Below are 23,601 nucleotides of genomic sequence, written 5' to 3' on the forward strand. Positions count from 1 at the left end.
TCTGGGGCATGAAGTTTTAATGTACTTAATAAAGGAAAGCAAATTGCTTCCTATTAGCCATGAAATGTTACTGAAGAAATTGCCCCAAAAAGTTTATTATGTAAATGAAGGCTAGAGTTATAATTAACAAGGACATAGCAGAAAAATATCACTTCTGCGCAATAGATGCACCAATTATGAAGGAAAAAACCACAGCAACTTCAAATCTACAAAAATTTATTACATGGATTAATGTGGAATACTGCTGAATATAAATGTAGCATAAAGAAGAAACCATCCAACATCTTGTGGATGTCACGGAGAGAAGCTTCATTGACAAAATAAAGAATCAATTAACAAAATGAAACTTACAAGTTTTGAGATATTCCTGGCAATTGGTTTTTGTACTTGAAAGAACAACCTGGAATCACTAAAAAAAAAAAAAAAGCTATTTGCTTAGGCTGACACTGAGACATGCCAGCTTGTCCATGAGCAGATGTGCTTCATGGTTCTTTTCTTGGAAAACAATAATTATCTAGCGCGGTTTACTTAACTGTTCAACAAAAAAGGAATGGTGAGCAAACAGCTTACAAACAGCCTTCTACTTACAACTCTTTTAAGACTCAGTAATTGAAGGAAAATGAATAATCCTACTGAAGCTGAAGGAAAGATGTACATTGGCAGATAGCATTTAAATACTATGGGCAGTGGAAATATATTAAAAAAAAAAAAAAAAAAGGTTGTGGGTTGTGGGCAGTGCCTACCAGTCAAGCTTCCAAGTTTCTCTTTCAGTGATAGCAGCAAGTCCTGAGGTTATGATACAAAGTCAATGGGAGTGGCAACAGGGATGGGGACAGATGAGGCTCCGGGGAGTGAGGTCTGCCAAGGAGAGGCAGGGAGAGCACAGCAGGACCTGAGCAGAGTGTGAATAGCTGTATTCACACCCGGTGGCAGGTATGATTTCCAGCTGTTAAAATTCAATAGTCCTTCCTCATCCTGTGAAATCCTTCCATGAGTATAATTAGAATAAAATAAATGCCTTCCACCTCTTTTGAAGGCTGTGAGCCCCAGAGAAACTTCTAGCACCAGGTGGCAGGGACATGGAACTCCTCCAGGCTGCAACACCCAGAGGCCCGTGGACAGCAACCCCGCTTGACAACAGCCTTCCTTGTTTCAGCACTAAAAGCAGGGGTTTAATCACTCACAAGATTGCAAATCATCAGCTCTTTTCTTGTCATGGTACTGTGCTACAGTCTGTACCCTGTACGATATAAAGGTCTTACTATTTACTCTGCAAAATTACTGGTGAGGGCAGTGTAGGTCATTAGAAATTTTGTTCAAATACATATTCTGTGAAAGTAGAGAAGGTAGACCCTAATCACCCAGGGAGATGTTTTGGAATCAGAAGATATTTCTCATCCTCTACAGAAAGTAAGCAGTGACAAAATGCATTAGGTTAACAGTATCCTCTTAGTATTAAAACAGGGTGAGGTCATGAAAATGAAATTTAGCACATATCATTTCAGTTAATATGCATACATGGAAATGGCAATAAAACCAAGTATTTGGGACCAAGACAAATCTAGTTTGAGTGACAGATTTGCCCTTTAGACAGAGAAAAATGCTTGACACACTGCAGGTTACAGGATTTACATCTTAATCCTCACTCTGAAATTTTAATGAGACCTTACTGGGATGTAAAGCTTCTGCCTATCTTCCAGTTCTGTGATCTTATTGAAACGTGAGTGTGAGGGAAATTAGAGAGAAAAAAAATTAAGTGATATAATGACAGTTCTTTTGCATACCTTCTTGTACTATATGCTAAGAGATAATTTCTCAAGGTGCTCTTCCCTCAAAGGAAAATTGAATTGATTTTTCTCAGCCCATCAGTCTTTTTCAACATATATAAAATACTCTACATAGCTTGGGAAGTTATATTCTAACATATAACAATTCAGATTCTCTGCTTATGATTTCAACAGAGTCAGTTTAGTGACTTTTTTTTATCAACTGGGGATATTCCTCAATTTCCTAGAGATTAATAGCACTATTAGCTAAGGTTAAACGTGTTGGTGAATATTTACATAGTATGTAGATAGAGCCCCAAAATATGTGAAATTGTCACAGAACTTAAATGATCAATTTATTAAATGTCTGCCAGTATAAGCTGGAGACCTACATGTATCTCAATGCACAATGCTCAAGCACATGATTCACTGCAATGATTGCCATACTTATTTCCTTTAGCAACCTACCCACTAGGTGACTGCAATGGCTGATAACCACTGTTTGTTTTAAGTCTTCTTTAACATTCAATCAATGTTTCTGTTGGAACAAAAGTAAAACGAAGATGCACTTTCTGACAACTTTTTATATTACACTCCGAAGCGGCCTGGCACCTAAACAATTCCATTATTGTTAATGACTGTTAGCAAATGAAGCTTTAGAAAAGACTAGAGTTCCACTGTCCATAGCCTCTAAATATATATTGTAGTTAACATGAGATCCATACCTTTAGAAAATTAATGTTCTACCAAAATAGCTGACAGCAGTTGACATCTCCTAACCCACGGCAACACAAAGGAGATAGCAGAAATTGTGCCACCACAAATCTGTTTTGCTTGGCTCCCATCTATATTAGGATTGCACAGGCCACCAATCTGCATTTCAGTTTCTTAAATCCATGATTCACCACTTATAACGGACTAATTACATTTTGGGCACAAATAGTTCTTTCCTTTTTTCTAATTTATACCAGCAAGTTGAACAAAATAGTGATCCTGTCTTCCTATAATGTAAAGTGAACTTCCTAATGAACATACGAAATGTCATCTTTTGAAATTAAAGGAAACATTAGCTGGACTTTGGGCTGCGTGTAAACCATTGTGTTCACTTTGTCTTTGAACTTTACTAGAACATGAACATTTGATCAATAGAAATGTTATTAGTAGATGATGTGAAAAGTTCTAGAGAGCCACATAATGGAGACATGGAAAATTGATGAAAATAGAGTTTATAGCCCATTCAACAATGGCAAGACCAATAGGGAGATAAATGTACTATTCATCTCACATACGTAGCACATCCAGATTATGTGAGCTGCTGATTCAAAGCAGAAATCTGCGCAGCAAGGACTATCTTCAGAAGCAGCGCAGAGTTGATGACCCAACAATAGAGGTGGACAGCTCATGCAGACAGAACCATTACCTTTTTCTGTGTTTGCTGGGAACGTGCACATGAAAAAAACGTGCACATTAGATGGACAACCAGGACTACACCTATTCTGTAAGCAATATACTTGTCCTCTCTTTCATTTAGATTAGTCTTATCCTTTCATGGAGAAGAGATAAAATAAAAATGAATTTGATTTTGGTCGAGAAAAATGGATGTTACTTCCACCATAGATCAAAATTTGACTTTCACAAATAATCCTGAATTAGGTAATTAAACACAATCAAACGTGTATCTGCAGGTAAGTAAACCCTAATGCCTCCACATCTGGATGGTAAGCAGTATTTCTAACTTTGAAGTTTAAGCACATTTTATCAAGCCTCATTAATAACGCCAAATGTGAGTTGCTTAGTGATGTAGTGTACACTGACTCAATGACTGGATTCAAGTCCTGCAAGATCACTGCAAATAATATATAGTATTTTGGTCTGTCATGTACTTCAGCACTTAGAATCTACTACTTGCATTGCTAGATCATCAAACTGACGGAGCAAATTAGGCTAACGGTAATAGTTTTAAAAGAAAAAAAAAAAGGGAAAAAAAAAAAAGAATAACCTCAAAATAAAATGTGAAATATTAAACAGGATCTTCTTTATTATATCTCCTCAGCTGGACATGATTTTTTTAAATGAGGAATTCAAAAATTAATACTCATTTTCTAAATGCATGTCAATTTCTTATTTATTTCAGGCTTTACTAGAGACTCAAAATGTACTGCGCACTCAGGTTGCAAATTTTACCTTCAACCTTGGATTTTCAGGAAAATTTTACCACACAGGTAAGAAAGAACTTCATGTTCTCAGGTAGCTACAGATAAATAGGTGACAGGATTTTAAGCCCAGCTTTAGACATGCTTTTTTTAAATTAAAGCGCTTTCTCAGTGGAGGAGTGGGAAATATATGCTCCACCATTTTAGATCCAGGGTCTCATTCGCTGTCCACTGGGGCAAGAATTGCCTATGGATAAAGTTATTAGGAATACATAGATGTCATTGGTGCTTTTCTGAAAGATGTATGATAGTAAACATTAGTGTTGTAAAAGGAGAAAAGGAGCTGCCAAGATCTCTGTAATTCTGCACAATGCAAGAGAGCAGAGAAGAAATACTAAAGATTTACCAGTATCACAGATATGAAGAAACATGTAAGACCAAATAAAAAAAAAAAACATCTCATAACCTCTAAAGAGGCAGATGTATTTAAATGGGACACATAAGATTTTGTTATGACTAGAAGTTATTTATTTTAAGTGTCTGAAAACTGGGAGGGATGATGAAGGTAGAATCATACAGTTCAGAAGTACATTCTTTTTCCAAGAAAAGAGAAAACAAGATGAAAATAAATTTAATTGAAATCCTGTTACCCCTGTGCTGCATGCAGGAACAAGTTGTATACCCACACCATGCTTCCATGGAAGATTAGGTGCTTTTACATTTCCTTCTTTTTATGACTCCTTTCTCTCTTTTGGTCCACTTCCCTGCTGCACAATGTTCCCTTCCCACCTTTTTCTCCCTCCCTTCCCCTTCATCTTCTTCTCCCTAACATAAAAAGACATATTTAGAGACTCACTGCAACAGAGACATATACTGTCCTTCTTGTACTGCACCTTTCTCATCTTTCAAGACTCCAGAATGCCAATACATTCAGCCACATCTAATGCTTCTTGCCTGAGTGGCACTATGTAGGCTGGGAATCACTTAGAGGAGATGTGAAGGCATTGCAGCAGCAAAATGATGAGAGAACTTTAGAAGCAAGGAATGACACAGTCCTAGCTGCAACAGGTCACGAGGTAGTTGCGTAGTACAGCAGGAAGATGAAGATTCTCTGTCACAGTGTAAGTGCAGCAGTACTCTCCCTTCCATTGCCAGCATGTGAACATGATGCTAGCAAGGTCATCTACCTCTTATGTCTCTATTTCGTCATCAATTAGAAGAGTAAAAAGGACCCTGGGAGATAAGGGGATGAAAAATCATTTGAAAGATAAGTAGAGAGAAGGAAACCAAAATTGTTCATGTTACTGTTGTTCTCAGGCACCACTGAAAGTCCAAGCTGTTTTCCCCTTGTGCGGACACATAATGCTAGGCAACTGCTGCCCAGGAAACCTTACAGACTAAAGAAATAAGCAGCAGAGTCTGAGAAAAATGAGATGTAGAGAGAGATGGAATTACTTGCCCGGAGTCATATAACAAGCCACTGGCAGATCTGTGATTAGGGAAGAACTTTGGAGACAAACCTTCAGTATTCTGCTCACTTCAGCTTGACCTGCCTGTATAGTTAGCTCTTCTGGAGATTAATTGGACATACACTTAATACAGCAAAATAAACAAAATAGCCCAAGGCTCTGAACAGCTCTGAAGCAGGATGGTGCTCCATTGCAGTGAAGCTGGTATCAGGCATTTTGGTATCCACCACACAGAAAGAAAATTCAAGGAGGAGAAGAGGTAGAAAAGAAGATTACTTATTAGAAATATTATAAGATGAAGGCACTGACTGGCAGAAAACATGAAGCTTTCCTACAAAATAACACTTAACCTGCCAAAGCACTTTTTCTGACAATCCCAATTGTCTCCATATGCTGTTACTATTTCTTAGTGAAGCCTGTTCCTACTAACCGACAGGTTTCATTGCCCAGCTGGTATAACACAGACCAATTTCTGATTCACTGCTGCTGCCACAGTGAGAGAATACAGGAGTATGTGCATGTTTGCTTGTCCTCCTAGGGATCCCAAGGCATACAAAAATAGCACTAAACTACTTAATGAGCTGAAGCATGCCATTGCCTCCATTAAGGGACGTGCTGCTGTCTATACTCAGTGAAGTATTCAAGTTTTTAAGTGAGCACTTCATTTACAGGTCAGTGGTGGCATTTGTCATATCAGTTTAGAGGAAAGATTCTAAAGTATTCTCTATGCAATATACACTTTATTGACTCATAATAAATAAAACATGGAAAAGTATTCTTTAATTACTGTAAATGTGGCTTGTTTACACCCAGAAGCTTTTAGTATCAGATATTCAGCATGTTTTATTAGTGCACCAAGATTGTTGTACCTTATTGACTTCTTTAATTTGTGATTTTGCTTGCCTTTCCAGAACTAGGATCAGTTTAAATCTACAGGAGGGAGATGATCTTGGGAATGTGTTGGCATATTAAACAGTTAAGCATTTTCATTGAAAGATGCTGCTGACTTCTGTATGACAAATACTGATCCTATCTGGCTTGCCTGCATACCAGTACAACAACTGACACATCTTAACGCCATCATTATTCCCTCCTGTAGCACAGGTATATACCACACTGTAGATGTGGAACTGATAGGAAAAAAAGAAAAAAAAAAAGAGTAAAGACTACTGGTTATGCAGTTCTAGCAAATATCTTCTGCTTGTTTACACTATGGCAACAGAAATGAAAATACTCTCAGAATTTGCATTTGAAATTTATAAGATTATTGATCGCAACTTCAAACATTGCTTCAATCTTGAGCTTGAGACCTCTAAGTTGCTGTAGGTTTAAAATGAAGGTTTATTTATTACATGCAATCAAACACCGAATTATTATCCACCTGTGCAAAGTGCATACTGTCTTTCAAAGTAGATATATGTTCATCTTCTTGATTGTAGGCCTACTGCAGTTTTCAGATTTCAGACTAAAAAGAAGATAGAAACTCACACAGAGAACACTGATTACACAAGAATGGAAAACTTCCCGATTTCTTGTTTTGCTTTCAATACTTTAAACAAGATGTTGGGCAAAAAATATTCAAAATATATAAGCACTTTGCAAATATTGCATTAAACTTTTCACTTTTTAAAAATACCTCTATTTGATATTTCATAAAAATCAAACATTCTTTTCGTAGCCTATAAAGAAAATAGTCCTCCAAAAAGTGAAAACTTCACCAAGTGTTAAACTTCAAGCCTTTCTGTTCCAACTCTGACACTTTGTCTGTATAAGCTAGGAAGTTTTATGCTTTATCTTGTTTGATCTTTGCTATGGTAAAATAAATATGTGCAAATTTTGATGAATTGTATCTAAATTTATAAACAAATCACTATAAAATGTGATATAAAATAGTCTATCTAAACAACCATACTTTAATAAGGCAATAAACTATCATTTGGACTAAATTATTTGTATGTCAAATAATCACAGTTCTTTATTATATTTACCCTTTTCTCTTTTTCCTGCTTTCACACAGAAATGTCTATGTTAATTATCTCCCTTCTGATTGCATTTCCCTGGGAGGGTGCAAATGAACAATATATTCCAAGAAACAAGAGAGTAGTCATTAAAAAATGCACCATCGAGAAGTTTTGGATAATGGAGCAGACAGGGCAGCCATCAGTCCCTTTGTCTGAGGAAGAAGTCACCTAAAAACAAGGTTGTTTTCCTCTTTTCCAGAAGTGCTCCCATCAGCGGGAGCAACTTCATGCTTTCTTAGAACTTGCAGAGTACTACAAAGGAAAATAAATTGATTCAGTGATGCTAGGCAAAAGTTTCAAATAAATGCTCCCTTTGTGTAGTAGCATTCTTCAAAACAGACCTGTAAAAGTGAAAAGTAAAGAGATGCAGTGCATGCACTGAGCAGCTATCTCTGTGTGTCCCTGCTTCATATCACAAAGGTAAACAGAGACATCCATGGAACATTTTGTTTCAATGATTTTTGCAGAAATTGAAAGGCCCAGAGAGAGAAAGCAATCCATGTTCGCATCAGTAGACTGATTTGGACAATTATTTCTTTGACCAAAGCTAAATAAAGGCATTTAAATTAAGATGATAAAGGAACAAGACAGGAAAGTGCAATAAATTGAATGTTGTTCAGTAATTTGAGGGTAAAGTTAGTGGAAACATAACTTTTCCTTCCTAGATTAAAAAAGCACTGGAGACCTATGTCTGCATACTGTGGAAGTAGCACTGTATCATTTCTTAGATAGGGGGGTTTGATTTGTTATAAGCATACATGTTTCTGCCTGACGCAGATATTCTTCACTAACATAGGAATTTTTATTCTTTTTACTTAGAGATTGAACATGGCAAGAATAGAATATTGAACCATAGTAAACAACACATAAAACTCTTGTCATTAGTTTTGTGTTTATCACCATCTTTGAAACTTTTTTTCATTTTTTACCAGAAAGTATCAGATTTCACTTTGCTGAGGTTCAAGAGGTAGCAGTAAAACTAAGTTTTAACAAGATACTGGTACACAGCACTCTGCAGTGCCACCACACCAGCCTCAGCTGTGCAGTGTCAATCAGGACCAAAGCAGGTGGATACAAGTCATAGAATCATTAAGGTTGGAAAAGACCTCTGTGACCATCCATTCCAACTGTCCACCTACCATCAATAGTGCCCACTAAACCATGTTCCTTAGTACCACATCTCCACATTTCTTGAACACTTTGAGGAAAAGTGACGCAACCACCACCATGGGCAGTCCATCCAATCATCATCTTCACAGGGAGCCTGAACTTCTAAAAACCTCTAGTGTATTACATAGAACAGCAATTCACTCTTAAAACTTACACTGTGTTAGAACTACGGTAAATTAACATGGTGTCAGGAATAGAAAGAGAGAACTATCACCCATACTCGTCTGATTTCTTCTGTGATATTTTAGAGAGTGCCCGTAGCACAGTGAGAAATCAGAGCCAGACACGAGGTTTTATAGCAGCCTCTATCTTGAAAACAAACAAGAAAACTCCCACCAAAGTAATTATAGACATTTTCTGCTTTACTTTTCTATTATTTTTTTTTCTTCTTCTTTGATCTTTTGCAGGCACTGAGGAGGAAGATGAAGGTGATGACCTGCTGTTGAGGTCTGTGGATGAATTTTGGTGGTTTCCCCATATGTGGAGTCACATGCAGCCTCATCTCTTCCACAATGAGTCGTCACTGGTGGAGCAGATGATCCTCAACAAAGAATTTGCACTGGTAAGTAAGAGTTACCAGATGGATCACCTTTGCATATAAATACAGCAAGGAAAGCGCGGCTATATTAGTTGTATTATACATATGTTTAGATAGGTATAAAAATAAGGTTTCAAGATTGGTAACTCAGCCCTAAAAAAAACACACTGACTCAAACTTGGGCTGAATTTTCCCTTTTTCTCTGGCACAGGCTTACTGGATAGGAAGCAGCCCATTGACCTTGTCTTGCAAGACCACAGGGATCAGAAGCAGGGAATTCTTGGCAGATGTCATTTGGCCTTTTGAGCTTTAGGAAGGGAATAATACACAGGTTATCAGCTCCTTGATGTCTGGTGCAAACAGCTTCAGAAGTAAGGGTGAAAGCTTCAATCAACTTTGTGAAATGTTGTGCATGGTTTGTGAGAAACCTTGAAGCTAATGAGGTAAATAAGTGAAGCTGTGGGACTTCAGAGTGCTTTTTTAGATGACCTGAAAATATGCTTTTTCACATAGCTAAGCTTTTAGTAATGTTTACAGATAACATTTCCTTTTTGCTTTTTTCTGTTGTTAACTTACAAGAGCCATCCTACTAGCACTGCCCAGAGCTCAGAGCACTTACACACAGAGGTCACGTGGAAACCACTTAGAGTCCATTCAGGGTAATTCTACTAAGCAGCATCACAAAAAACAGCTGAAGTCTGAAAATGCTCTCTTTAGAAAAGACACTTGTGTGGACTTTGACAAGGCACAGAAATGCCAAATAACCTGTGCCACTCAGAAGAACAGAGTACGCAGCGAAGCTTTCTCTGCTGCTTAGGGAGCACAAAGTTCAGCCCCTCACAGCTCAGAAAGGGCAGCCAGCAGCAAACCCTGCTCCCCATCCCTCACATGAGCCAAGAGGCATCAAGAAGCCAAGCCAAGGCAGATGTCTTAACAAACAGTTGGAAGCAATTTATTCCCTTGTTTATGAAAATATTTTCCTAACAACCTCTAAAGCAAATTCATTAAAAATGGCTTAACCGCTCACTCTTCTCTCTAGATAACCTCCTTCATCTGCTTCTTTGTAGGAAATCAGTGCAGAGGCGTTTTGGATGACTTTTCTCTTCTACAACACAGTGTTACAGTGTCACTCCCGGCATGGCCTGTTCATGTCTTTTGTTTGACCTGGCATAACAGTCTAAGGAATCTATATATAGTTGAGATTTTAAATGCAAGAACAATTTAAGTAATTCCTATCTCAAGTATGCATTCATCTTCAAAACCTGCAGGAAAATTTTCCTAGTATTTTCAGGTAACATGATGTCTTTTAGATCAAATCACCTTCAGAAATAAAATCTATAATGCAGCTTGAAAACAGAGCTTGTAATAGAATGTTTGCAACTTCAGCTACAGAAAGATCATCAGCTACAGAAAGCCCATCTTCCTATCATCATTGAAGGGTAGAGACTCCTTTGGGTGCCTATAAATAAGAGGCTGATGTCAGGGAAAGGCTGCAGTTATTACAGCTTTATTTCCTGCTAGCATTTGGACAGGGGTTGTACCAACCTCTCAACCTTGAATCGATACGAGCTCTGCAATTTACTTATGAGAACATTTCTTTTCAAAAGGCTTCCTTTGAAGTCCACTCTGGGGTAGAAATTTGTCTTCCTGATATGACAGCTTTCGTGATATTTAACAGAGCTTCCAGCTATGACTCCAGAATAGCCTTGTGCTCTTCTTTCTCATTCTCAGACTCATGTCTTGTTTGGGAAAGGAATTCCCTTTTCTACAATCGCACTTCTTTAAGTCTTCCAAAATGAAAGCGAGTCCTTTTTATTATTCTCTTACTTCACACCGTGTTTCCAAATTTATATTATAGGTCCAGAACAGTAAACAGTAAATCCGCTTAGTGCTATAAATCTTATTTGTGCTCTATTATCTTTATTTAGAACCATACTCAGGGGAATGCAGCTTGACGTTTATGCCATTTTCTCACACATTTCCTATTTATTGACCGTATCTGCCCACCTCCTGTTTTAACTGTAAGTAAACACTTTGCCAGTTTGTGCAAGGGAAGTTGCAGTAATTATTCAGAAGTACGATCACATTCATTCTTCACCTGATGTATTTCTTTGTTCATTTTTTAAAGACGGTGAGAACAAAATGAATTCTTCAAGATGGGAGAGCAAATAATTATATCAGAAAAGAGCAATCAAGGCTGCTTTAACATCCCAAAAAACACCACCACAACAAAAAAATCTCTTCATTAAGACCTGTCAGTTCCTCAGGGCATTTTCATTTTGGAAGAAACATCACACGGACTGGAAACCTGGACCTTAAAGGCTAGATCTAAATCCCTTCACAGTCAGCAGTTTCTTCATGCAAGGAAGCGTGAGGCTCAGGAGTGGTGATGTTCACTGGGAGAAAACGTTTCATAAAAGGAATGTTCTCTGAGTGCTGTGGATTAAAGTCAAGCTTAACAAACATAAGCCAGTTTATCTGAAACACAGTATTTCATGGATATTATCACATGGAGCTATAAATGTACACAAGCACAATTTTTATTGGCTCTTGCATTTACACAGTGTATAATCTTTGGTTTGCAGAAGCTTGAGCATAAATACAGTCTGCTGGATACAGTCAAGAAATGCAGGTGTTACAGCGGCAGCTGGATAAAACACCTTGCTCTGTTCTACACTGGTATGTCTGCACCTCAGAGTTAGGCTCTATAAATAGAGAGGTTACAATTGCAGCCTGCTTCAAAAAGGTACATCACAAAATACTCGTAGAAATCAGATAGCTAAATAAATTTGTATAAATACAACTAATTGCTAATTAGGTGCGCAATTACCTTGATTTCACTGTAGATAAGTAAACCTCTGTGAATAAGTAAACCTCTGGGGCTTTATAAAATCAACAGTCTTTAAAGAATTCCCTTTGCCTGTAAACCGCTTGTGAATTAAATGAGAGCACCTTTAATATGAGCACATCTTTCCTCATTTCTGCAGTTCCACATCTAGACAGCGAGAGGAAGTTGTTTTCTGACATCCTTCACACACTGGTGCCCCGTAGCCCTGGATCTATCATGAAGTGAAGGAAGTTCTGCTTAACAAAATCCCTGCCCACACGTGCCTGTGCTGCCAGTGCCCATTGTGCCCATCCCTGCCACACCTCTTCCCAAGCACTCACGGCATCCTCAGCCTCACGCTCTAAGAGCAGGGCATAACAGCTATAGGAAACAAACACCTGGTAGGATTCCATGCAGCCTCCCATGTTTCTGCTGTTTCAGAGGACATTTCCCTTGCATGGGGATGAGAGGAAACCCAAGCCTCGCACACTCTCACTGCTGATGCACCCAGTATGCTCGTGTTTCATCCTTCCCTCACTTTTCACAGACAAAGAGCAAAGTCCTTTTTTTTAGATTCTGGTCTTTATCTCTGTTTGTTATCGTTTGGGGAAGACTTATACCAGAAAGCTTCAACAAGTAGACACCAGAACAAGTGATTTTAACTTCAGTAAAGCAGGTTGCAGACTAACCATAACTTTGCTATTCTAACGTCTTATTATTTATGTATATATGGATAGTATATTTCAAAGCTCAGCGAAAGGAAAATGATATTTATTTGGTTATTAATTTGTTTTGTCAATCATATTTTGTGGGTTGTTTTATTCTCTTCTCCTACCAGAGGATCCCCAAATCCTTTACAGACATTAATGGATTAAGCTTTGCAAACTGATAAGATCTCAGATATTATTATTCTTATGTCTTTATAGGCCAGATAACTGATACAGAGGTAAACAAATCATGTAAGCAGATGTCTCTGCTAGCCCATATTCCAAAAATAAAACAAATCAAGTTCTGCTGATTTTCACTGCCAACCTTTAATCATAAAATATTCTTCCTCTCCCTCTTGTATATCCTTATCTTACAAAAACTAGGATATATTTAATCCAAAGCCTGTAGCTTTTTTTTTTTTTTTTTTTTGCCTTGATTTATTTGCTCTCTAATTATTTTCTGCTCTCATTTGTGAACACATACACCCATGTATGGTAGAAAGAGGGCAAAAATTACCATAGGCTGTAAAAACATCACTATGATCTGATATGAAGTAAGATGCACTTTTACGAAACAAATCAATTCAGATCCTCTCTTGTATTGCTCCTTGGATTCAATTTCCTGATTATAAGCTAGATTCACATTAGCACTTCTCCTGTCTCTTAACAGTAATTTCTTATTTGCTGAATCATTTTGTCTAGCTAGAGAATTTTTAAACGTGATTTTAAAAGTTCAGAATGGAACTAAAAGGATGAAGTATATATTCAGTAAAATTATCCAGAAATATAAACAAGATTTTGTGTCCAGGAAGTCTAGAATCATATTTTTATGATTGCTGACAAGTAAGTGGTGAATTCATTTATCAAATTAAAATTAAAAAAAAAAAACCACACACACAAAAAAACTTTAATAAGTATTTTAAACTTGCAAAGTAACATATAATCTCATAGGAAATCTCATCTACCTGCAGCAATATTAAAAATATATCCCAGTACTAAAAGTATGTAAAGCTTATGTAAATCTCAACTTTGGAAGGTAACATCTCCATATTTTCTCTATCACCTACTGTTGGACAAAGTCAAAACATTTTTGAAAACATGCCTGAGGTTATATTAACTTCTTCATCTAAGAATTAGTTACAGAAAGTTATATAAAGTACTATTGCAGTTCAATTGATTGTATGAGGAAATCCACAGTAGACATAAGATTTGTTGAATTAAAGATCTGGGTTTTCTTATTCTGTCCCCAGTAATGGCCAATATTATATATTTCTGTAAAATAAATCAATAGTCATTTTTAAAAACCAGATTTAGTATTGTCATATAGCATAATTTTAATCCTTATTGTGCTTTAACAAGTAAATGCAGTATTTGTTGCAATCGGGAACTGAGTCTCTCTCAAACAACATCCTGCTAATATAAGTAGCCAATTTTCCTGTCACTGTTTTGTTGTTGTTGTTGTTTTGTTTTTAAACTAAAATCTCCAGGATCTGCTCACAGAAGAAAACAGAACTCAAACTTATGTTTTGAGAATACACCTAGCCCTGGAATGAATCACTGAGTCTCCATTACCTGTCTTCTGTTTAGCAAACGTAGAATGAATGAATATATATAGTACATGCTGACATGAATACAGCTCATTTCTGTAAAAATAGCAAGGTCTTCACTTGCTTGAAAGAAACTGATAATTATGTGAGGAAAGGAGCCACAGCAGATTACTTCAGCTTTTCAAACCACTCATAGAAGCACCCGTCCTGCACATGGCTCTCGTAAGGCTGTGCAGATGAGCCAGGCTGCACTGGCAGGACTGAGCATTTCCAGTTCCTATTTTGGATTCCTGTCCCAGCTCAAGCATGCTCAAGAATGTAATACTGTTCTTTGTAGTGCCAAAAAGGTCAAGAAATTTTCCAAACTATGCACATCTACAAAGTCTTGAATGTAGAAATAAGGAAACTGTTCCTTAGAGCAAAGAGTGTACTCACTAATGGCACCTCCCATCTTGCCTGACAACTTGGAGCAAGTCCTTCTTGGATTCAGTATTTGCTTCTCCTTTAGCACATTAATTCTCAACACTAAACTAAATTTAATAACAAAAATACAAAAAACAAAATAAAAGAAATCACTAAAATAGGACATCTAATGTTTAATTTACCCAAGTAAATTGAACATGGAACTAGTCACATATGATTGCTTATATCTTTCTAAAATCATATTGGGTGTCTGAGTGACATGTACTTAAATGATGAACTGCATAGTATGCAGGTCTATTCAGAGGTTAATTATCTTCTTATATTGAGAACTTGCAAAGTGGTGCCTTATTTTATTTGTGAATGGTAGATTACCGTTTTGAGGTTCTGTTACTATAGCAATACCAGCTGCAAATAGTAAGTAGACAAACAGGGTTTTGCCTGTATTCATCCAGATACCTCCTTTCAGACACATTCACAGTAGCAGTCATTAGCTAGATCAAGACACTTTTGCTTTATATTTGTGTCTGTGAACTTCCTAACAGGTTTTGGTGAAGTTTTGTTATTGCACATTGTAATTCAGTACATCTGACTGTGAGCATCATAGACTGTTCAGACATTCTGTTAATAAATAGTGAGATTTTTCAAAAACCCTTAGACATAACCTATTCCTTTATTCATGTTCAAAGAAAAGAGAAAAGAGAAGAGTGACACTTCTAACTGTACTTCTATTCATCATTAAACTGACTCATGCTTTTCACGTATATAACATTAATAACTGAAAGTCACACTTTTCCGTCAGTAAATTGCGAAAGAGTGTGTTTGGTGTTCTTTTTATACATTCTCCCCACCTCCCCCAAGATCAGCAGGTAACTAAAATATTTGTTAGTAAGAAACAGATAATTTTAAGTGGATGCATTAAATGGTGTTTCTCAAATTAAATTTCTCAAGTTCCCCGTTGGTTTATTTTTTTTTTCATTGAACCAAAAGCCTTTCATTGCAAAGTACTTAAAGATGCCCTACAGAAGGTGCCACTCCCAGAAGTAATCAACAGTTATTAGATAATATGGGCAAGATGAAGGGCAAGCACACCAGCTCAGATTTTAACCATTTTCATCTGTATCAATTATATATGAACAGAAAATAGCTGATGTGGCAGCTCTCTCAGCAGGAGAAGCAAGTGCTTTTATTGACATCTAGGGAAGAAGAGGAGAGAAGGTGAGAAACTGGGGCCATGGGCACTGTCCCACATCACATGGCACTGGGAGCAAAAGAGATGCAGTAAACACTCAGAGCATAGAAAAAGATCCCCTGTAGATCTCCCATGGGAGTTGAAAAGGACTTAGAAATTGAAGGGCTTGAAAATGAGTGTGAGGATAAGGAAGAAGAGGCAGAACATAACCTTTCTTCCTGTCACCAGTAGTTGGTGACAAAATGCTGGGTACATTTCTTTACATCACTCAGCCCAACAAAGCTAATCACTCAATCAAATCACATGCATTCTTAAAAACACCCCAGTCTACAGAAAAGGTTAAGGGGCCCCATCAGATAATCCCATCAGATGAGTTTTTCGGATAGACCACATGAGGTTATGGGTGCAATTAGTAGCAGAACAAAGGCAAGAAATCTTCAGGAGTAAAGGAACATGCTCCACACGTTAGTACACTTAACACTCTAGCTCCTTAATTCTGTCTACCTGCATATAAACACCTCATTGTTCCTTCAGGAGATATTTTCAGTATAGCCTACAGATTATATTCATGAAAATGCACGTAATTCCTTAGAAAAACAGAATAAATATTTATGAAACAGAAAATATGTCTTTCAGTCCAGATTTTTTGCTACTACCCTAATACTTTGGGAAACATAAGTATATTCAGAAGCTATAGGGAACATATGCTTATTTTTTTGTTTGTTTTGTATCAGCAAGACATCTTACTATTTATTATTCAAGTAATAGGAAAGAACAAGCCACAGATGTCACAGCAACAAGTTTTTCTGCTTACTGCTCTAATGCTATTTGATAATTTACAAGATTCTTTAAACAGAACCAAACAGAACATATATTATAAAGCATGCAACATCTAATGAACAGGCAGATAAACCTGTTCTCTACAAAACAGTAACACAGTGTAATCCAAGAGGATTTATCACTCTACAGACATCAAACTAATTCCAGCTCCCTCCACCTCTCCCCTGTTTTTAGCATGTGCTACATACAAATAGATACAAGGCTGTGCAAGGACAACAGCTTCTCCAAAGCTGTTATCCACAGGAGAAAATCTTTGAAGAATTACGTGTTCTTTTTCTGCTCCTAAATATATCCTTCTCTCTGCTGTGTCGCAGGAGCATGGCATACCAACTGACATGGGGTACGCAGTGGCTCCACACCACTCTGGAGTCTACCCAGTCCACATCCAGCTGTATGAGGCCTGGAAGAAGGTCTGGCATATCCGAGTGACCAGCACAGAAGAATACCCACACCTGAAGCCTGCACGGTACAGACGGGGCTTCATCCACAATGGCATCATGGTACACTGCATTTCCATGCTTCATAGCAATATTACTTTAAGTGATTCAAAAGTCTGCTATTTTTACCAAATGTTTCAAGTTTTACAGCAATCATTAAAATTCTCTGTGATCGAGGATTTGTAAAGATGCCAAAAGAGTGCATTTATTATGCAATTTTAAAAAGTCACACAAACTCAGGCAACTGTTAATGTAATCTTCAGAAACTAAGTGCATTTGTAACCCGATCTACTACCAACCATCAATCAAAATATAAATGCATATTTTGAAATTCATTAAACTGCTTAAGATCTATGTTTCAAGGTCTGCTTCATGTCAGTGTATGAAAGGATTAGAAACTCAACACTAGAGAAAACGAACATGTAGAAGTAATCTTCTCTGGCACTTCTCTAAGGCCAAAGTTTCTTTCTGAGCTGTGCTCCTGAATCTTCTGGACTGGGCACATGCTTGATTCTTCTACACCCCACATTTGGGTGAGAAGGGAGAGGGCTCTTCACATGCATATTTCACCTTTTTGAAAGGCAGGCAATTGTGTAAAATTATTTGACCCATCCTCCCAGCAAGCAGCTTGGAGGAAAAAAGTTTGAATGGACAAGACTGTGAGACTGAAACAGGCAACTGCTAAACTTATATCTGTAAAACCTAAGTTAGAAATACATTTTTCAAAGCTGGGTCCTTAACCATAGAAAAGCCCTAACAGATGCTAATATTGCCTACACATGTAAAATCTTATTTAGGAGATCAACATTCTGACAAAGGAAACATGGCATCATAGAATCATTAAGGTTGGAAAAGACCTCTAAGATTATCCAGCCCAATCGTCCACCTACCACCAATACTGCCCACTAAACCATGTCCTTAAGTACCACTTCTCCACATTTCTTTAACACCTTCAGGGATGGTGACTCCACTGCTTCTCTATGCAGCCTGTTCCCAACCACCCTTATGGAGTAGTTTTTCCTAACATCCAAACTGAAACTCCCCGGCACAGCTTGATGCCATTCCTTCAATATGTCTCAATCAAAACCAACAAGTTACTGCACAAAGTCCAATTATGATTGGCATAGACTTGAATTCAGCAACGCGTTTACACATTAAAATGCTTCACTGATCTCGAGGTTTATTTGTCTTTTAACTGAGTAGAAAAATGAAAGCACTGACTGCAGGGAAACAAAAGGCCTTCCCCAGGTGAATCATGTCTCTGCATATGTTAGGCAGTATCTATAAACTCTGACATTTGTTGTCTTTACTCGGTGCAGCAGAGCCTTTTGATTTTAACTAGGTAGCAATGTAACTAAAACATCTGACTTTCCAAGATCAGTTTACTTCCCACATCTGCTAGCTTGCAAGTTTCTGACATGCAGCCTCCTGATTAATGATGGAATAGAGGCCTGACCTCAGATCACTCTCACGTGCATGCTCCACCAGTCCTGGAAAGGTTTGACAGAGAGGAGAAGGGTTCACTGTGATTTTCGGACACTATGTAATATACAATACGTTATGTTAAACTGAGGAAAATCTGAAACTCATTTGAGGTCCACAGCCTTGAATAACAACTCATTTCAGTGTCCCTATAACATTAATTACCTGCAATAGTGAAGACGGCCAGGAAGCATTATTTATCCTTTAATAAACTAACCTTGCCAAAGGAAGAAATATTTAGCTTTTTGGTTGTTTTTTTTCTCTTCCAAACACCAGGAAACAAGCCCTTAATTATTACTGGATAAGCTGGCTAAAGCAGTCTGCATGTGTGATGCAGCTTTGCATCTGGAAATCATATCTGCAGGAATTTGCTTACAGTGAGAGTGCAGAAGGTGCACTAGAGTCTATAAACACACTGGGTTACAGAGTCTGAAAGGTCTGCAGCTTTGCTCAAGCTGCTGGAAGTATTACAGTGAATATGTTAGAGTGAGTTTGCAGAAATAAGTTAATATTACAATGGTGCTGTCATTTTGTTCTCAGGTGCTTCCTCGACAGACCTGTGGCCTTTTCACTCATACTATTTTTTACAAGGAATATCCAGGGGGTCCTCAGGAGCTGGACAAAAGTATCCGAGGAGGTGAACTTTTCCTCACCATTCTCCTGAATCCTGTAGGTACCCTTCTTTTGCTACTTTTGCTACTTTTGGACACACCGAGTAATGGCAAGGGGGGCGGTAATGGGAAGAAGGGAAAGGCATTACTTTCCTTTGATCTACATTGGGAAATTTAAAAGAAGATTACTTGATCAGAGGGAATATACATTTTAAGATGAACGAAGCAAAAAGCAACAGAAATTAGCAAAAAAAAAAAAAAAAAAAAAATCATTCTGATTGTATGCAGCAAATGCATTTCTGTCATTTTCAAGCTTTTTCTCACCCTGAAGCTGAGTCCTTGTAAGAGAAAAGGACATTGCCATATCTAACCAATACTGAAAGAAAACAGCAAGGGTAGAGAGAGCTGAGTGACCTTATTCTGCTTTCCTTTCTGTTTCCCTAATCGTGGTTCTGTACACTCCTAAGAGAACTTGTTCGAAACTCCTGGGCTCAGGGCCGATATCATTCCCTTACCACCACTTCTTAAAAATAGGTCCTGCGTAGCTAAAAAAATACCCTCAGGCACTATATAGCCTTCTAATGCCTACACATCACCTAGCAGTTATAGAAAAAAGATGAAATTGGCTGAACATTACTAATGAGGCAAGCGCATACAGGTAAGAAAGTAATAATTTCACAAAATCCTTGCAGAATAGCACCAGGAACAGTATTATCCAAGAATATGTTGTGTTCAGTTCTGCACCTTTTCTTTGTCAAAGTTTACACAAACCATAACCCAATGCATATGTATGTAAATGTATATGTGCACAAACAATCTACATACATATGGTTTGATCACGAGCATCATATTCTTTAGGATGATTTGCATAGCTAGTGACCAATTTTGTCTCTCAATAAAACAGTCTGAACTGTTTCATGCTAAAATGCATGTGCTCCCACAGTTGAGACAACACAATGTATGTAGGTACACAGATACGATCATGCTTATCAAGGAGGAAAGCTATATGACTGCAAGTGCTGCTTTTTGAAGTAAACAACAGCCTGGTGCCATTTGAGACAGTAGCTTAGAGGTTAGAGGAAGAAGGACAAAAAAACATACAAATTATTTTTTGCTGTTGTCCTCCTTTCCACCTGTTCCACTCAAACAAGGTATTCTACTCACAAGACAAATGACTTGTGTCTTGGTAGGTGGCCTAATTTTCAGTGGTTTTCAATTGTGGTACGCATTGACTTTTTTGTAGAGGTACAGAAACTTCAGTTGAAGCTAGTTCTCAAATCCAGGTCGCTTTTATGTAGAGACCTAAGTATAGAATTTAGTATTCTATAATTAGATGATTGTGTGTGAAAATTTTGGCTGGGGAACTAAGTTGGTGCCTGAGTCAAAGCAATTCAGTGATCATAAAGAAAATGAACATGTCTATTAGGAGCTTTTCTATATCATACGTGACAGCTACTTTAGAATACTAATTTGAAAATAAAAAGGCTGTTTTTTATCCTGTTTACCTCTCTGACATGCTTTTCTCCCCATAGCTTATTTAGTTTAACCTGGCTTGGGATGCTGCTGAAATTTATTGTGAGTTTTCACATACTTGGATACTGTGCTATCTTTGACTTAACTGAAGTGTTCCCCAGATTTAAACAGGTGAGCACTCAGCAGCAGTGTATGCCCTCCTCCCAAGAAGAGGGATGCTCAGAACATCCTCATTTCTTCCATCAATTGCCTATTCTACAACCAAGTTTTTGAGTATGCTCAGGCCACCCTGATTTCTTCAACATTTTCATCTTTTCCTTAAATTACAAAATACTTCTTGCACCCTCCAATTTTCCAATAGACGTCAAGAAGTATCACTTCTTGAACATTACATCTTGAACAGGATGAAACCAGATAGGCTTATCCCAACACTTAATGATAGTCTCCTCACTGTGCTCTTCTGGAATTTCTGAGCTGCTTCTGAGCAGGACCAACCTCACATGTACTAGAGCATCTCCTTCCTTCTAGCAGGAAGCTTCCCCCAACTGGTCTTTTTCCAGGAACAACCAAATCTCTCCCTAAAGGAGTTCACAGCCAAGCAGGCATACTAAATGTCCCACTTGTTACACTGCACACAACAGAAAACTCCAGAAAAACAGCTCTACCCTTTGCTTATTAATGGTAGGAGGTTTCAGAGGTGATGCAGCAGCAAAGATGAGACTTTTCCTAGGGAGGTGGTATGTCATGGTGTGTGAAGCATTCCAGATTTAACTGTGCAACAGTGATGTTCACAAACAGAGTTAAACAGACTTCTTCCAAAAAATAAAAAATAAAAAGGGGGAGGAGTAAGGTGTTATTTGATTTTTTTTTTCTCAGTACTTGAGCTTGTTTTGACCAAACTATGTTCCAATAACTTGAGATCGCAATATATATTATTGGGTGGCATTTCAAAAGAACAGCTTTATTTCTATACTGTTAATGTTTGATTTTTCCCCCCTCTACTTTTATGATTTTCTATCTCTACCTCATCAAAACCGATATTTTATTGAGCTGAGCCACACAAGTGAAATACTGACATGCACTTCCCTAACTCTGAGTTAAGTATGAATCTACTCCAATATAGTGCTTATTCAGACAGGAAGAAATATAATTTAATCATGTGTGAGCTGAAGATACACCACAAAACTCCACCATCATTCAAGTCAGGTTGGTACACTACCCTATGAAATATGTGGTGATGAGAATAAAAAAAAATCCAGCCTTATCTCAGAAGGCTACTGATGTGAGTAGGAAGAAAGAATAAAATGAAATCAGCAAAATGCATCCATTTTTTTTAAATACCAAGTTTGGACAGTGCACAAATAAACAAATGGGGAGGTCTGATTTTATTCCAAGTAAGAAAAGGTGTAGAGTTTTGGTGGTTAATTAGAAATACAATAGAAATTAGTATCCTAAAATCCATCGTATCTTCTGAACAGGATCAAAAGAATGTCTATTCCAAACTCCACTGAAAAAAAAAATATGCCGCAAATGTGATTTACTCTCCAAACTTCCATAAGAATAGCAATGAGAGATTTCCCAGCATATACCCTAGAAGACTTTCACACACCTATGTTCATTAACAAGTATGCTTTTTTAAAACATTTGGATATTAACCTATGCATCTGGGGGCTTTACCAAGTGCAGTGTGGTATAAACCAGTGTGTGCTGTCTGAATGGATTATGGAAATGAACAACTGTCTGGAATGCAAAGACTCTTTAAAAAATCATATTTTTTTCCATCTTATTTAACGAAATGCCTAATGTAGTTCACGGATAGAAATAATTTCCATAAAATAAAATCCTAACCATAACACAGCATCCCGTGCCATGTAAGCTGCTTTACCTATCACTATAGTTACCCCACTAAGTTTTGTAGCAAAAGTAACTGTCTGTACCATTGTTTATTTTTGAACTGTTGACATTGCTTTCATTTTTCTTTTAATCTAAAAGCAACAGCTCAGACTTCTACCGGTGAGGAGAATACATATACAGAAACTAATAATTGCATCAGTTTTGGCTAGCATAGTTTCCAATTTCACATTTGGGACCTGGTGACTGGTATCCCACAAGGTACGTAAGTGCCTATTTGCTCCTGGCTTCACTATCAGAGAGAATATGCAGTTTCTTCCAAAGCAAATCAGGTCCAGTTTGGAGCATGGTTTGTCCCAGGACTGTCCCTGGAAGCCAACCTGGACAAGAGTGTTTTGGCTCTTGCAGACCTCCAACACCACCCACAGGAAACTCTGAATTCTCACATCTTCCTCATGTCTTTATGTCCTTGAATATGCAACTCGTTACCTGGGCTATCCATAAAACCAGGGCCTTAAAGCAATGATACAGCTTTAAGTCACTCCTTCAAGTACCCTGAGCTTAAAAAGCAGACATGCAAGCAACTATTGCAATTGAGCCACGTGTGCAGAAGTGTCATTTGGCAGGAGCTATGCAGGCATGAACTTCCCCCTCAAGTGGGCACAGAATAGTGGCACTCTCCCCATTTCATACCCACACCTATACACAGCACTGCTGGCGCCAGTTTCTGATGGGGCTTGGAAGCAACCAGGGCTGCTGGGGCTCTATTGATGTGAAACCTCTTTTTGTCTGCCTTGTTGGAAAGGGCTATAGTTGAAATTGTTGCTTAGAAATAGACTAATAGCACCAGCAAAACAAGCAAAGAGGCGCTGTGCAGCACAGCCCCTTTCCCTTCACAGCATTAATTCATCACCCCACTAACTCAAGTTGCCCCTTGGCACCAAGCAGTGCCACATTTATTCATCTGATGGAGAGGGCAAGAGTACAGCTGAAATCACTTCATGTCCACTGTTACCCTGAGACAAGGCTTCCAGTAGTGAAAATCCATACTTTATTCTCCAGTAAACAGAATTATTACAGGTTTGCTTCACACAACT

At 37.8% G+C, this 23,601-nt stretch overlaps 1 protein-coding gene across 1 annotated transcript in view; it reads left to right on the forward strand.

The window, feature by feature from the left end:
• LOC306945533 (bifunctional heparan sulfate N-deacetylase/N-sulfotransferase 4) overlaps positions 1 to 23,601 on the forward strand; it is a gene marked incomplete at both ends in the record, with an annotated part of 84,056 nt that overhangs the window by 24,798 nt on the left and 35,657 nt on the right. The window contains 4 exons of the mRNA XM_079534255.1: positions 3,901 to 3,988; positions 8,987 to 9,141; positions 16,965 to 17,150; positions 19,110 to 19,238. Coding sequence (XP_079390381.1) covers positions 3,901 to 3,988; positions 8,987 to 9,141; positions 16,965 to 17,150; positions 19,110 to 19,238 — 558 coding nt within the window. The remainder of the gene's footprint in view (positions 1 to 3,900; positions 3,989 to 8,986; positions 9,142 to 16,964; positions 17,151 to 19,109; positions 19,239 to 23,601) is intronic.

The sequence above is a fragment of the Tetrao urogallus genome (genome assembly GCF_951394365.1).
Source record: "Tetrao urogallus genome assembly, chromosome: 4".
Taxonomy (NCBI): Eukaryota; Metazoa; Chordata; class Aves; order Galliformes; family Phasianidae; genus Tetrao; species Tetrao urogallus.